This window comes from Lagenorhynchus albirostris, chromosome 3 (assembly GCF_949774975.1).
Source record: "Lagenorhynchus albirostris chromosome 3, mLagAlb1.1, whole genome shotgun sequence".
Classification (NCBI taxonomy): domain Eukaryota; kingdom Metazoa; phylum Chordata; class Mammalia; order Artiodactyla; family Delphinidae; genus Lagenorhynchus; species Lagenorhynchus albirostris.
Genome location: NC_083097.1, coordinates 159,133,761 through 159,147,550, shown reverse-complemented (window position 1 = coordinate 159,147,550; position 13,790 = coordinate 159,133,761). Strand labels below are relative to the sequence as shown.

Sequence of the window (13,790 nt, the reverse complement as noted above, 5' to 3'; positions counted from 1 at the left end):
TGCAACTCTGCGAGATAGGTCCTGTTATCTCTGTTTTACAGGCAGGGAAACTGAAGCAGAGTGGTCACATGACTTGCCCAAGGTCATGCCAGTGATTAGAGGCAGAGTTGGGTTTTGAACACATGCCTCCCTTGTGACTAACTCCATATACATCTTGTGTTTATGAAGCTCCGTCATGTGTGCTGGGGACTCAGCCTCTGGGACTGTTCTAGGTACTGGAGATAAACAATGAACAGGTTTGTGTATTAGGTGTGTTAGGGCACCGGCTCACACGGAACTGCCTGGTTAGATGTGTGGGGAGGGGTGGTGAGCAGAGCTGTGTTGGGGTCAGGGTCCAACCAGAGGAAGAGTTGGGGTCTGGGAGAGTCCAGAAATGTGGAGTAAGGTCTCAGTTTGGGGGAATTAGGTAAGGCTTTCTGGAGAAGAGTATATTCAAACTGGGCATTGATTGATGAATAGGAGTTTGCCAGTTACACAAAGGAGTGAAGGGTGGAATCCAGTCCGAGTGTGTGCCAAGATCCACAGGCTGAGAGAAACAGGGACAGAGAGAGACCTAAACAGATGTGGCAGAAACACAGAGAGATTGAACGGAGAGAGGCTCCGAGGGAGACACATGACCGAGAGAGACAGGGAGACAAAGAGTCAGGGGAATAGAGAGACCCAGAGAGAGAGACAGAGAAACAGAGGCAAAGAGAACGAGACATAGCGACAGAGGAATAGAGATACTCAGGGAGAGCAGGGAGACAGCAAACGACTCAAGATTGAGAGCTAAAGGAGAGACGAAAACACGCAGAACCAGAAGGGAACCTGCGTGATGGCTGCCCTCAGCTCCCACCCGGCTCCGGCCCTTTAAACCCCACCCTCACCCCCGAGCTTGCAGCACCCGCGCCCCATCAGGCTCCGCCCACCAGCCCCGCATCAGCCCCACGTCAGGAGCTGTCCGCGCCCCCGGTGCTGAACCAAGATGGCAGGCGGCGGAGGCCGGGCCCCGGCGTGAGCTGAGCGCGGGCTGCAGCCCCCGCCATGCCCCAACCCAGCGGCAGCTAAGGCCGACCTGACAGAGCCGGCCCGCCGGCGACTCTGGAGACATGTCTCTACTATGCGTTGGAGGTAAGAGGCGAGGCTGCAGGGCGGGGAACCGATGTGGACCAGGACTGGGCTCGGGGTCCGTGTGGATGCGGCTGGGCTCCTGATGGGGTGACCCGAGTACACGCGGCTGGGTTTTGAGGGGGTAGCCCTTGTAGACGCGTCAGGGCGCCTGAGAGGGTGATCAGTGTAGATGCAGCTGGGCTCTAAGGGGGTCCTGGTTGCCGCTACTGGGGTCGTGTGGACACGGCTGAACGCGGAGGCCCGTGTGGACGCGGGCAGGGGTCTGAGGCTCCATTTGGAAACGGTCTAGATTGGGTCGTCTGTGTAGAACAGGTTATTAGCGGGTTCGTGTGGAAGGAGCCGGGCTGGGTAGTTCAAATGAATCCTGCAGGGTGCTTGGAAGGAGTCTTGGGCTGTGAGCTGGGCTGCAGGCAGGGCTCGGAATTCGGAGAGGAGTGGAGGGGGAGAGGTCTCCAAGCCCTGAGCGTGTAAGATCTGGGTAGAGGGGCTTGGTCATTAGGACTACCGTGAGCTCTAGGAATCCCTCACCCTGGGAGCGGAGAGGACTGGGGTGGGGGAGACCCCTTCCAGCATTATGAGAGGGCTGTGATTGGGGGGTCTGGGGGCACTTTTCCGATTAACTCTTTGCCTTCTCTAGTGGAGGCTGGGGCAGTCGCCCGAGGGCCTCCCCCTCCCCGCCCTCTCTGGCCCCTCCGCATGCAAATCCGGCCTTCTCCGCAGGGAGCCGACCCTTTGGAAGTGCAGTACCACCCTGCACCCCTCACGACCCATCCTCACCTCACCCACTTTGCGCTGGAGGGAGGAAAAGAGAGGTGGGGTGGAGCTATTTTGGGGCCGGAACGCCATCTGCATCGAGGCCCACGCCCAGGCCCACCTTCTGCATTGGGGTGGGTGGAGGGAAAGAGACTCAGGAGGGGCATGACTGCCCCCCCCTTCACCCCTGAGGCAGGGTTGGGGGAGAAGCCAGCCCACCTGGACCAAGGCGTCTGGGGCAATTCTGAGTTCTTAGCAGGAAACCTTGGCGGTAGGGGTGGTGGTGAAACAGGGCTCAAGGTTTATAGAGGTCTCAACCTTGGGTTTTAAGGGTTGGGGTCCACCCCTTTCGCCTCTACTCCCTTCAAGAAGGTCTGGGGTGGGAGAAGGGGTGTATCCACCAAGCCTGAGATGGCAGGCTTAGGGAGACCTCAGGCAGCCGGGAGTGTGCTGTTTGTGTGTGTGTGTGTGTGTGTGTGTGTGTGTGTGTGTGTGTGTGTGAAAAAGAGAAAAATTGGGAGAGAGAGAGAGAGAGAGAGAGAGAGAGAGATGAACCCCAGCCTCCTCCTGGACCCGGGTGGGCAGGCCCAGGAGCCGGGAACCTCCCCCACTGCCCCTCCCCCTCCCCCCTCCTCCTGTGTCTCTCCATTCACAAACCCAGCCCCGCCCGCCCGCTCCCCGCCGCGGTGGCTTCCCGTGTGCTGCTCGCGCGGGGCTGGGCCGGCGTGGACGCGGGTGTTCTTAAAGGGACAGGGGCCTCCTTTCCTTGAGCTCGTTCCCAACGGTCGGGGCTGATGGTGGGAGAAGGGCCAGTAAGATCAAAAGTCAACTCATTCAGCCCCTAGCCTAGGGAATTAGGGGAGTCAGGAGGTGGAGTGGACCCCCATGAACCCCTCACAGACTAGGCCCAAGGGGAGGGGGAGGTGAACGTCTAACCCCCCTCCTGGCCCCTCCCCATTCTCTGAGCTGCCTAACACTTGGGAGGGGATAGCACTGGAGGAGGGGACATGTGGGTTGCTGGCTGACTCCTCCAAGCTTGCTCTCCTCTGCTCCTCACCCCCGTCTTCGGAGCTGGGCTTTTCTAGAATCTCACCCTTAACTCTGATGCACACTGGAGTCTTGGCTGCAGGGGTGGTGTGAAGCGGAGGCAGTAAGTGGGGTGAGGCTTCCTAAATCGGAGGCCTAGGGGAGGAAGAGTGTGGGATGATTTTGTGGAACTTCTAGAGAAGGAGTCACCAGCTGAGTAGAGGGGTGTCGCTGGGAAGAGCAAGACTTGGGATGAGGTGGGAGGTAGAGCCCTGAGGTGTAAAGGGAGCAGTGGATGCTGGGAGAGGCTGGGTGCAGGGAGATTGGGAGAAGTGAGGAGAGGGAAATGCTGAGAAGTGTGGGGGAGATGCCCAGAGTGGGAGGCCTTGAGGGCTGAGGGGGAAAGAAGAGGGAGGCAACTAGGATGAGAGGGCTTTTCTTGGATCTGAGTTTATCCTTAGAGTTGAGGAAATACCTGTTCCCGAGCCAGGGACGCACCCATGATTGCCCACATCTGCATACACTTGGACTGGAACGTTCAGAGTGTATGGTGTGGACAGAAAGGCTCAGAATTCACCAAGTCTCTATGAAGACCACTTGCCTCTGACTGCACATTCATGGACACATGTACAGGTTCACATGCCCATTTGAACACACACACATACATATATACTGGACACAGTCACCCTGCGCCATAGACATTGTCCCCACAATACAGGCATGTGTGTCTGCACACATGCACACACACGGATATGTGTGATTAATGTTCACAATAGCCATGTCGCCTAAAGATCTACCCATGCCTTACCCCTCAGGCATGTACATATATATATATATATATATATATACCTGTTAGGGCCCTGAATCCCAAGAAACACATGTATACACACAATCAAATGCCAAGGCCATATATGTACACACATGATAACACTTGCCTGGACACTCAAAGCAGTCACTTTGAATAGGTGAGTAATGTTGCACACATGAGTGTGTACATGTATGCAAGTAAACAAAAATACACAGGCTATACAACTGCATATCACACACCCCAACATGTGTCTCTACCTAACATATCACTCAAATACCTGCACGTACCTAAACTCACACAAACCAGCATGTCCCACATACAGTCACACCCCACTCCCCAGCACATACGTGCAGACCCTCACCTGCACTCAGATGGTGCACATGAGTACATGTCCCTCTACACATGCACACATACACCCATATACACTCACTTGCCTGCACTGGTAACACGAGCAAATACACATTCAAGAACACACAACTGTAAGTTCTTGTGTGCATATCCTGCACTAACACATGGGAGACCACCCTGTACAGACCTTCCTCTGCCCCCTCTCATCTCTTTATCTATGTGGAACCCCATTGCCCCCCCCACCTTAATCCACTTGCTAAGTTTTGGCAGAGTTCTGAGGCTGCTAACAGCAAGTACCACCTTGATCCTTTGTGAATTCATTCATATATTTACTCAGCAAGCATTGAGCACCCACTATATGTCAGGCACTGTTCCTGGCTCTGGGGACCAAACCTTACTCCTGGCCTCATGCTGGTGGAGTCAGAGTGGGAGAGATGGGGAAAGGCTGCGGGAGATGGAGAGGAGCGTTTCTATGGCTCTTTTCCTCTGGGAAGCCTACCCTGTTCCCATCATCACCATTTGCCTGAGTCTCAGAAGATGAGGGGGAACTGAGCAGAAGGGATACCATGCTCTAGGTGGAGGGCACAGCAAGCCCAAAAGCGTGGTGGCAGGGATTTTGTTGTAGACTTTCCTACGTGCATCATGACATTTTGCCAGGCCACTCAATGTTTAAAATGTTCCATAAATATTTGATGACTGAATATTGCATATAAATTAGCAAATGCGTTTGAGAGTGAGTTTACCGCACAGCTAATAATAATATCTACAACAAGCTCCATCTATCCAGCATTCTATAGGCACACTGTTGAGGACTATTATGCCCATTGCCCTCTTTAATCCTCAGAGCAACCCATTTTAGAGATGAGGAAAGCCGAGGCTCTGGGAGGTTCAACAACTCGCCTGGTGCCACAGAGCCAGAGGTGAAGCTGCCTGACTCCACAGCCTACTGGGAGTGAAAAGTGAAAGTCGAGCCTCCCCTCAGCCCCCAGAACCTGGACACCCTACCACGGGGTGAGAATCTGTCCTGGGATCACCTTTTTCCTTCATCCACTCAGCAAACAGACATATCACGATCTCCCCATTCATCATGGCTTTTCCCCTGCTCCTCTCCCAGGAAGGCTTCGCAAATCCCTCTGTCTCTTACTGTTTCTGATACCACACAGCCAGGGGGGTCTGCATCTGATCTTTGCTCTCAACAACCTCATAGGATGCCTCCGGTGTTGGCTCTGATTCATCTTCAGGGCTGCAATCTTAGCCTCCCTATCTTGCACCTCACTTGCCTCCCACACACAATGAGCTTCCTCTGTGAGGTGTGAACCAGGACATCCTGAGTCCAGGAGGTCTGGGTTTGAATCCCTAAATCCACCACGTCCGGAAAAGTCCCATATCTTCTTCCTTCCTCAGTCTGTCCATCTGTAAAATGGGCACACTAATAGTGCCCGCTGCCTAGGTTTTCTGGAACTCTCCAGTCATATGAGGCACGCAGAGAACTTGGCATGATGCCTGGCTTGTGGAAAGGGTAAATATGTGTGAGCCAAAGACAGGAGAAATCTGTGATGGTGTTTTTATTAATGGGGACTAAAAGTTTTCTGGAAAGAGGTTCGTGAGTGTAGGACATTTCCTGAGAGCTCACTGCGTTCTCAGGCCTGAGGAGGGCTCAGTAATACATAGGGCGCAAAAGAGGTGCCAACTCTTTGGAGGTACGTGGGCAGGGATGAAAAGTTCAGCACCGTGGACAGTTCAGGGAGGAGACGCTGAGTTCAGCACAGTGGACAGCGCCCGCTCCGCGGGACCCCGTCTTCGCGTAGGGCTGCTGGAGGAGGCAATGACGTTATTCCTTCAGTGAACACTATTTAATGGGCAACTACTATATGCCAGGCCTAGTTCTAAGTGGTACCTGGAAAACAACACAGACAGAATATCTGTCAAGTTTCTTGGTGTGTTTTTTACATCTAAGGCTTCAGTCTGGCCCTGGCTTATTTCTGTCCATGGAGGATGAGAGTCCTCATTTATTCTCTCCCAGATGCAAAGCCAGAGAGACCAATATCCTTACCCCAAAGCCCTTGTCTGCTATCGACATCACATATTAAATACCAAACATCCTAGAATCTATTTCTGAATTCTCTATTCTTTCCTTCCACCACTTGTAGTGTCTTCTGACACCTGATAAGCATGTCCTGTGGGTGGGCTTTCAGCCGCTTCCCCTGATGGCTGGAGTTCTCTATTCCCCCACTCCCACTCCCAGGACTGGCAGGTTATGGACCAGATGCCCCAACGACTGGAGTCTACCTCAATTAGTATCCAGGGTCGTCCAGGCCAGGAGCACACTTCGAACTCAACCAAATAATAAAAATAGTAATGATACTAGTAACGGTAATGATAATCATAGTAGTAATAACAGTATAATAATGCTGATGTTAATAATAATGAAGAAGGAAAGGGAGAGGGAGGAAGAGGAAGGAAGAAGGGAAGAGAAAGGGGAGAAGAAAGTGAGACCAACTAGGCTTGCCTTGCCCCATTTCCCAGATGCAGAAACTGAAGCCCAGAGCCTGGCAGCGCCAATGAGCCCCTGCTCTCACTTCCACCGATTCTGCCCTGGGCCACAACTGCCTGTGCGACCACATTAATCAGCCAGAGCTGATGGGGGCGGGGGGTGGGCGGGGACCGGGGAGGCCGCGCAGTCTGCTGACCTGGCGTGACGCGGTATCTCCTGCCCGTCCGTCAGTGGGCACCTCCCCCACTCAGCACTCCCCGCGGTCGCGTCGCTCACGCCCTCCGCGCCCACGTTATAAATAGCTTCGTGCTTGTGACCAGGAGCTCGCGAAGGAGGGGCGGCGCTTCCGCCCTGGTGACCCCGATACCGCAGGCAAGAGGAAGGCAGCGGGGCGGAGATGTGATGACGATGACGGCGGTGAAGGCGACAATGACTCGGGTTCCTCTTGCTGACGGGGAAGAGAGAGGCAGAGAGAGACTCGGCTCTTTCTCTGAGCCCCATCCGCCCCCCACCCCGAGCCCCTACCTCCAAGCCCTCTTATCCCCTGAGCCCCTTCCCTGAGGCCACCCACCCTTCCTGAGTCCCCTCCCCCGTCATGAGCCTCCTCCAAGCTCTCCGAGGCCCCTTCCCTTAGTCCCCTACCACCCTCCTCCTTATCGCACACCCTATTCCCCGCCATGAGCTTCCTACTCTGAGGCTCCTTCCCTGACTCCCCATTCTTCTCTGAGCCCCGTCTCCCACCCTGAGTCTGCCCCTCCCCGCTCTGAGTCCCCAGTGATGAACATATATTGATGTCCTCACCCTGAACTCTCTGAAGGGGCCCGGGGGCTCACTCTTAGAGCTAGAGCTCTCCGGCAATCTCCCACTGCTTGTGGGCCCCAACTGAGCCCATTACCCTCTGGCCCAGAGAGACTTAGGGAGGAGGAAAGGGGGAGAGATAAGGGACTGGGAACAAGAAAGACAGAGGCAGAGGAAGGAAGGGAAGAAGAGAGACAGAAAGACGTGACAAGGGGATGACAGGGGTGGAGAGAAACAGAATCAGAAGGAAGGAGACAGCGAGAGACCTCCTCCCTAGAGGAGAGGATGGACGACAGACCTTGGACAACTGGCTTCCCCTCTGAGCTCTGCCCCTGGTCTGTAAAAAAGGGACACAGAAAGGGAGTTGCAGAGTGGGGCCCAGGTTCGGTCATACCCCAGTGAGTCCCTCAGATCTCCCAGGGCCTGGCACCTTCCTCCCCTCTGGTTCCCACCCCCAGCTTTTCTCTCCCAATCCTGCCTCTCCTCTCTGCAACATCTTCCCTGCCTGCCCTCCCTAGTGAAAATCTGTGTGTCTCTCTGTGTCTCTGACTATCATGTCTTATCTCCCCTCACTTCTTCCTCCCTCCTTTTCCTTTCTCTCCTCATGTTGGTCTCTCCATGTATGTGCCTTTCTGAGCCTCTGTGTCTCTCCCATCATTCTCCCTCCCCGCCCTCCCCCTGCACCCTCCTCCCCCTTCACAGAGTCATCAGGTTTGCAAGCTGGAGGTCCCCCAGGAGGGAGGCCTGGAGCTACTGCTGGACACAGTCCTAAGTGCCCATGAGCCTCACTCAGTCCCAGAGATGAGGGGCTGGGTGGCTGAGCTCTCTGTGGTCTGGGTGGGGCTGAGACTATGAGAGGGGGCATGTGGGACAGGGGTAGGGACCCTCTCCCGCAAGAGTGGGACTTTTGCATGTGCAGTCACGTGCCTTGAATGGGAAGGTGGGGAAGACAGGACTCGATGACTGATTTTGGATGTGGGGGAAAGAGAGAGAGACAGAGATGGAAGCCCAGAGAGGGGGGTTCACTTGCCCAGGGTCACACAGCACCATAATCTGAACCCAGCTCCACCTGACTCCATGCTGAACAAGGGCTCACCTTTCCCGATGACCAGTCAAGGGGTCTTTCTGCATTCTACCTCCCAAACCCAAACCCAGGTATGGCGGGCATAATGCCCAACCCATTTGCATTTAAAATCTGGGTCTTGGGGTGGTGGTGGTGTTGGCATAGGAAGGCACTCACTCCCTCTTCTGCTCTGCAACTCTGGGGAGCTCACTCAGTGCTTCTGGGCATCAATACCCACCCCCAACCTCATCCTCCCCACAGTCTGTCTGCAACAGGAAAAAATAGTATTTACTGACAAGTGTTTAGAACCACTCTACTTCCCCCACCCTTGATGAGAATTCTCTCTTCACTGGCTCCATTCAGGTGCTTTTTTGAGGAAGAAATTCAAGTGGTGAGGACAGAGAAATGAACCCCATATGGGAGGCTGGATCCCAGATAGGAGGCTGTGGCACTTGCCCAGAAAAAGGCTGAACTGGACTCTCAAAAAAAAAGAAGAAAGAATAGAAACACAATTCTGATTCTAGGAATTTATCCTTCAACTTACTTGCACACCCTCTTTAAGACATACTGAGAAAAAGAAAGGTTCTGCAGAGGGTGTAGAATGCTACCATTTGTGTAGGAAATAAAATAATGCACATGTGCACATGATTGCCGATGCATCTCTAGTACCACAAGGAATTGGTACTGTTGATCGCATCCAGGAGGGAGAGTGAGAGCTGGAGTAAAAAAAGCCTTATCTTCATTGTATGATCTTTCCGTTGCTCTGGATTTTGTAAAATGTGGGTGTATTGCCTACTCAAACAAAAATATTCATTTGAAAATGTTAAAGGGAGAAGAAATATAGAAATCGAGAGGTCTCAGTTTGGGAGCAGGTTTCAGGTGGGAGTAGAGAGTAATGGTAGAGAAATGCATTGGGGGCAGATGCAGAGTTTGAGAGGTAATGAAAGGGAAAGTTTAATGTCCTGTGAGAAAATCTAGTAAAGAGTGGAATTGCTTTGAATCACTTGGGGTTGTGGGGTTATGTGAAATACGAAGAGATTGGACCACGTGGAACCCTGAGGTATATTTGGGTTGCACCTTTCACAGGCAGGTTGGGCTGGACAAGCTCTAGCAACCTACTGGCCAGGACTGGGATATCTCTATGTGCACTATGGAGTCAGCTCTCTGGGTTGTTTTTTCCCACCGCGCCCAGTCCCCTTTGAATATGAGACTCTAAACCCTGGAAGCATTCAGGAGGACAGGCTGAGCTGGACAATTCGCGGAGAAGTCTCACTGATCTAACAAGGGGATGGGAATCATTGGCTGTTGTTTTCTCCTTTCTCCCCTACCTCCTCCTCCCCAACTCCCCGCCTCCTTCTGAAGCAATCCTGGAGGACTTCCTGTAAGAAGCCTCTCCTGCCACCTGCCCAGCTTCTTCTTTTGAATCTTGTTCAATTTTGGTGAAGTCACAACCGGAGGGAGGGAGCTATAGGGGAGTTTGATGGGGAGGAGGGTGGGACATGGACTGCTCCCAAGGTCCAAACTTCCTTCCACCCCAGGTCTGCCTATGCTTATCTGTCTGATGGCTTCTCTCTCTCTCCCTCTCATCCCTGCCTCCCTCCTCTCCCTATTTCTCTTCCTCTCATTGTCTTTGCCTCTGTCTCTGATTTTGCCTCTGTCTTTATCTTGGTTTTTTTTGTGGTGGTTATTTTGTTTTGTTTTGTTTTTTAAATCTGTTCGGTCTCTTTATTGGCCTCTTTTGCTCTCTACTTTTTGCCTCTCTTCTCTCTGTCTCTTTCTTTCTGTATCTCTCTCCTCTCTCATTATGTCTCTCTTTTCATGTGTCTCTCTGTGTCTCTTTCTCTCCTCCCCAACTCTCTCCCCGTCTCCCTTCCCTCTCTCTGTCTCTCTCCACAGTCAAAAAAGCCAAGTTTGATGGTGCCCAAGGTAAGTGGCCTCTATTCCTGTCCTCTCCTGTGTTATCTGTCTGTCTGTCGGTCTCTTGGAGAGACGGGAGAGGGTGTCTGAGCCAGGGACGGGGAACTTGGGCTCTTTGTCTGCTGAGCATCACAGAGCGTGTCAGACTTGCTCTAGGGTCCCAGCAGTCTTCCCAGCCATCCCCTGAAGACTCCAGTGGGAGTGGGGCTCACCCTGAGCCAATGGTGCTTCCCAGGATCCTAAGAGATAGGGTGGGGACACTTACATTAGGCTGCAGGTGAGAAAAGTGAGGTTCAGAGAGGGAAAGGAAGTTTCCTATGTCCAAGGACATTAGACGTAGTCATTTCTAAGCACCAGGATTAGTTATCCCAAAACTCCACATCTCCCTGCACCAAGGCCCCTCCCTAGTGCTCTGAGGGGCTGGGGGTGGGGCTCTGGGGGCTGGTCTGGGAGTGGAGGCACAGAAGCACCTCAGGGTGTTGGACCTGGGGTGGGCCCAAGAACTCACAGCCCCTGAGGGATCATAGGGGTGTTATCGAGAGCTTGGGAAGGGGTATGGGGGAGTCCCTGAGCCCTTGCACTGACCTCTTCTCTCACCGCCACAGAGAAATTCAATACATATGTGACCCTGAAGGTGCAGAATGTCAAGAGCACGACCATTGCCGTACGGGGCAGCCAGCCCAGCTGGGAGCAGGATTTCATGTTGTGAGTCTGCAGCGACTGGACCTGAATGGCCACACCCCCTGGCACAGCCAGGCACTTTGCTGGTCCTGCAGGGCACAGCCGGACACCCGGGTGTCGTCTGGGACTCCCTTCGCTCTGCCTTCAGCCTTGCGTCCAGCCATCAGCTTTGCCTCCAAAGCACTTCCCGAATCCAATCGCTTCCCTTTATCTCCGAGGCCACCAGCCAAGTCCTCTCTGCCCGCCAGCCTCCACCCTGGCCTCCTGCTGCCATCCACCTCCTGCAATCTGTTCTCTAGGCAGCAAGGAGGATATTTTTAAAATTGCAAATCACATCCGGTCACTCTCCAAACTTGCCTGGGGCTTATGGCTCATCAACCTGAGAGCAAAACCCATATCCGTCCCTACAGCCCCCCAAGGCCCGGCCCCTGGGACCTCACACCAGTATCTTGCTTCATCTCTCCTGTCTCACCTGCCCCAGATACACCCACCTCTGCACTGTTCCTCCAACATGTCCAGCTTGTTCCTGCTCCAGGACCTTTGCTCTTGTTCTTCTTTCCCCCTCTCTCCCCATCCCAGCTGACTCCCTCTGTCCTTTGGGTCTCAGCTGTGTCACCTCCTCAGGGAAGTCTTCCCTGACCACCACCCTCAAGCTGCAACTGAACAGTAATTTCAGGCCTTGTCACCAATTGTTATTCTATTTATTTGTGTGATTTTTGACACCTTTCTGGCCCCTTCCCCTGGACTTTGAGCTCCACGTGGGTAAGGCCCTATTGGTCTCTGTCCCCACTGTGATCGCCATGCCAAGCACAGAGCCTGGCACACAATAGGTGCTCGATAAATATTTGTCTAATAGCTGAATGAATTCATGACCTGGACCCTCCCCTCAACCTGGAGCTACTCAGGGACTCCTATTACATCCCACCTACTCTGATGATGGCCAACATGTGCCATGCCTTCTTCTAAGGCTTTGATTAAATCAATTCTGCTTATAACCCTGGGAGGGAGTGTGCTAACATAATCCTCATTTTACAGATGAGGAAACAGAGGACCAGAGGGACAAAGCCACCTGCTCAGTGTCATACAGCCTGTGCATAGCAGAGCTGGGATTTGGACCCAGGCAGCCCTCAACCCCTGAGCAGAGCCTGGCTGGGGACTGTCACTAGTAGAGGCCATGAGGGAATCCAGAGCTGGGATTCTGGAGCAGAGGAGCACTTGGGGAAGGAAGAAAGGAGCTGGCTCTACAATTCTAGGAAAATGTGAAGGGGGCAGGACAGAGTGGTCCCCAACTCCCCCTAAAGCCAGTTACTGAATGACCAGGTCACGGTCAACAGATACATTCAAGAACATTCCTTAAGATAAACCTTTGGTAAATTGGTAGATTCAGTGAATTGGACATTCACCAAGGTTTACTACCAAATCTGCATATTTCCAGGATGGAGTCTGCAGGGAAAGTGCTTAGAGGTGTAATCATTGATATGCTCAAGGGTGTCCTCATATGATTGGTTAGAGATGACCCTGGGAAGGATGGAGGCAACACAAATGCCCTTATCTTGGGGTAATAGGGAGCCATGGAGGGCATTTGAGCCTCTTCCTCACTTAACCAGCATTCTCAGGGTCTGAGGGCTAGAGGAAGGGCCAGGTGATTTGGGGTTACAGGAGACATGGGACACCTGTCCCCATTCCTTCTTTCTCAGCTTGGAATCCTGGTTCTGCTGTGATACCCTGAGCATGTAACTTAGTCCTTTGTCCTCAGTTTCCCCTCTGTAAAACAAGAACTACTGTGTTACCTTCCTGACTAGGACTCACCCCGGCCTGGGTTTGAATTCTAGTTGGTCATGTGTCCAAAGGCGAGTGAACTGACTTTTCTGAGTCTTCATTACCTCTCTCCACAGCGAAATTAACCGCCTGGATTTGGGGCTGACGGTGGAGGTATGGAACAAGGGTCTCATCTGGGACACGATGGTGGGCACTGTGTGGATCCCTCTGCGGACCATCCGCCAGTCCAACGAAGTGAGTGGTGGGATGATGGTTGGATAGGAGTGCCTGGGAGGGGCCCAGAGGCCAGTGGTCTAAACAAGATGGACATCTATCTCCATCCCCTGACAATGTTCATGTAGACATCCAGGGCTGCAGTGGCAGCTCCAGTCGACAGGGTTTAAACTCCTTCCATCTTGTCGCTCTGCCTTTCTCCTCATGTGGCTTCCACCTCATGGCCCAAGATGGCTGCTCAAGGATTACCATTACATCTGCATTCCAGTCAGGGGAGGGAAATGTAACAAGGGAAGGGGTTTGCACTCCTAATTAAGGGCCCAAACTGGAAGCTGGCTTTCATTGGCCAGAACTGTCATGTGGCACCACCTACCTGCAAGGGAGTCTGGAAAATGTAGTCTTAAGCTGCATAGCCCTGGGTCCAGCTAGAAATGCATCCCTATGGAAGAAAGGAGAAGGGATATTGCAAGCAACTAGCACTTTGTGCCCAGATGGGCATCAGGGAGTTTACGCCAGTCCCGAAGAAAATAACCTTGGCCTCCTCTCTAACCTCCTGGCCTTAAATTTCACCCTCTCCACTTGGCACCTAAGATCCAATTCTGCCCTCCCTGCCCATCACCCTTGGGAGGCCTTCCAGACGGCACCAACCCACTTTGCCAGCCTTATTTCCCCCACACCTCAACCTACACTCCTCACAGGGCCCAGGGATAGCTTCTGAACTTTCACATATGCTGTTCCCTGGGTTTCAAGTGTCCTCCTTTCCATCACCCTTAAGCCCAGCTCCCATGCCCTCTCCTCCA

At 53.2% G+C, this 13,790-nt stretch overlaps 1 protein-coding gene across 4 annotated transcripts in view; it reads left to right on the top strand.

The window, feature by feature from the left end:
* The first annotated feature begins 1,088 nt into the window (after window positions 1–1,088).
* UNC13A (unc-13 homolog A) overlaps window positions 1,089–13,790 on the top strand; it is a 62,902-nt gene continuing 50,200 nt past the window's right edge. For all 4 annotated transcript variants that reach the window (XM_060144719.1, XM_060144722.1, XM_060144718.1 and 1 more), the window contains exons 1-4: window positions 1,089–1,110; window positions 10,297–10,326; window positions 10,923–11,022; window positions 12,894–13,011. In XM_060144719.1, the coding sequence (XP_060000702.1) occupies window positions 1,089–1,110; window positions 10,297–10,326; window positions 10,923–11,022; window positions 12,894–13,011 (270 nt within the window). The remainder of the gene's footprint in view (window positions 1,111–10,296; window positions 10,327–10,922; window positions 11,023–12,893; window positions 13,012–13,790) is intronic.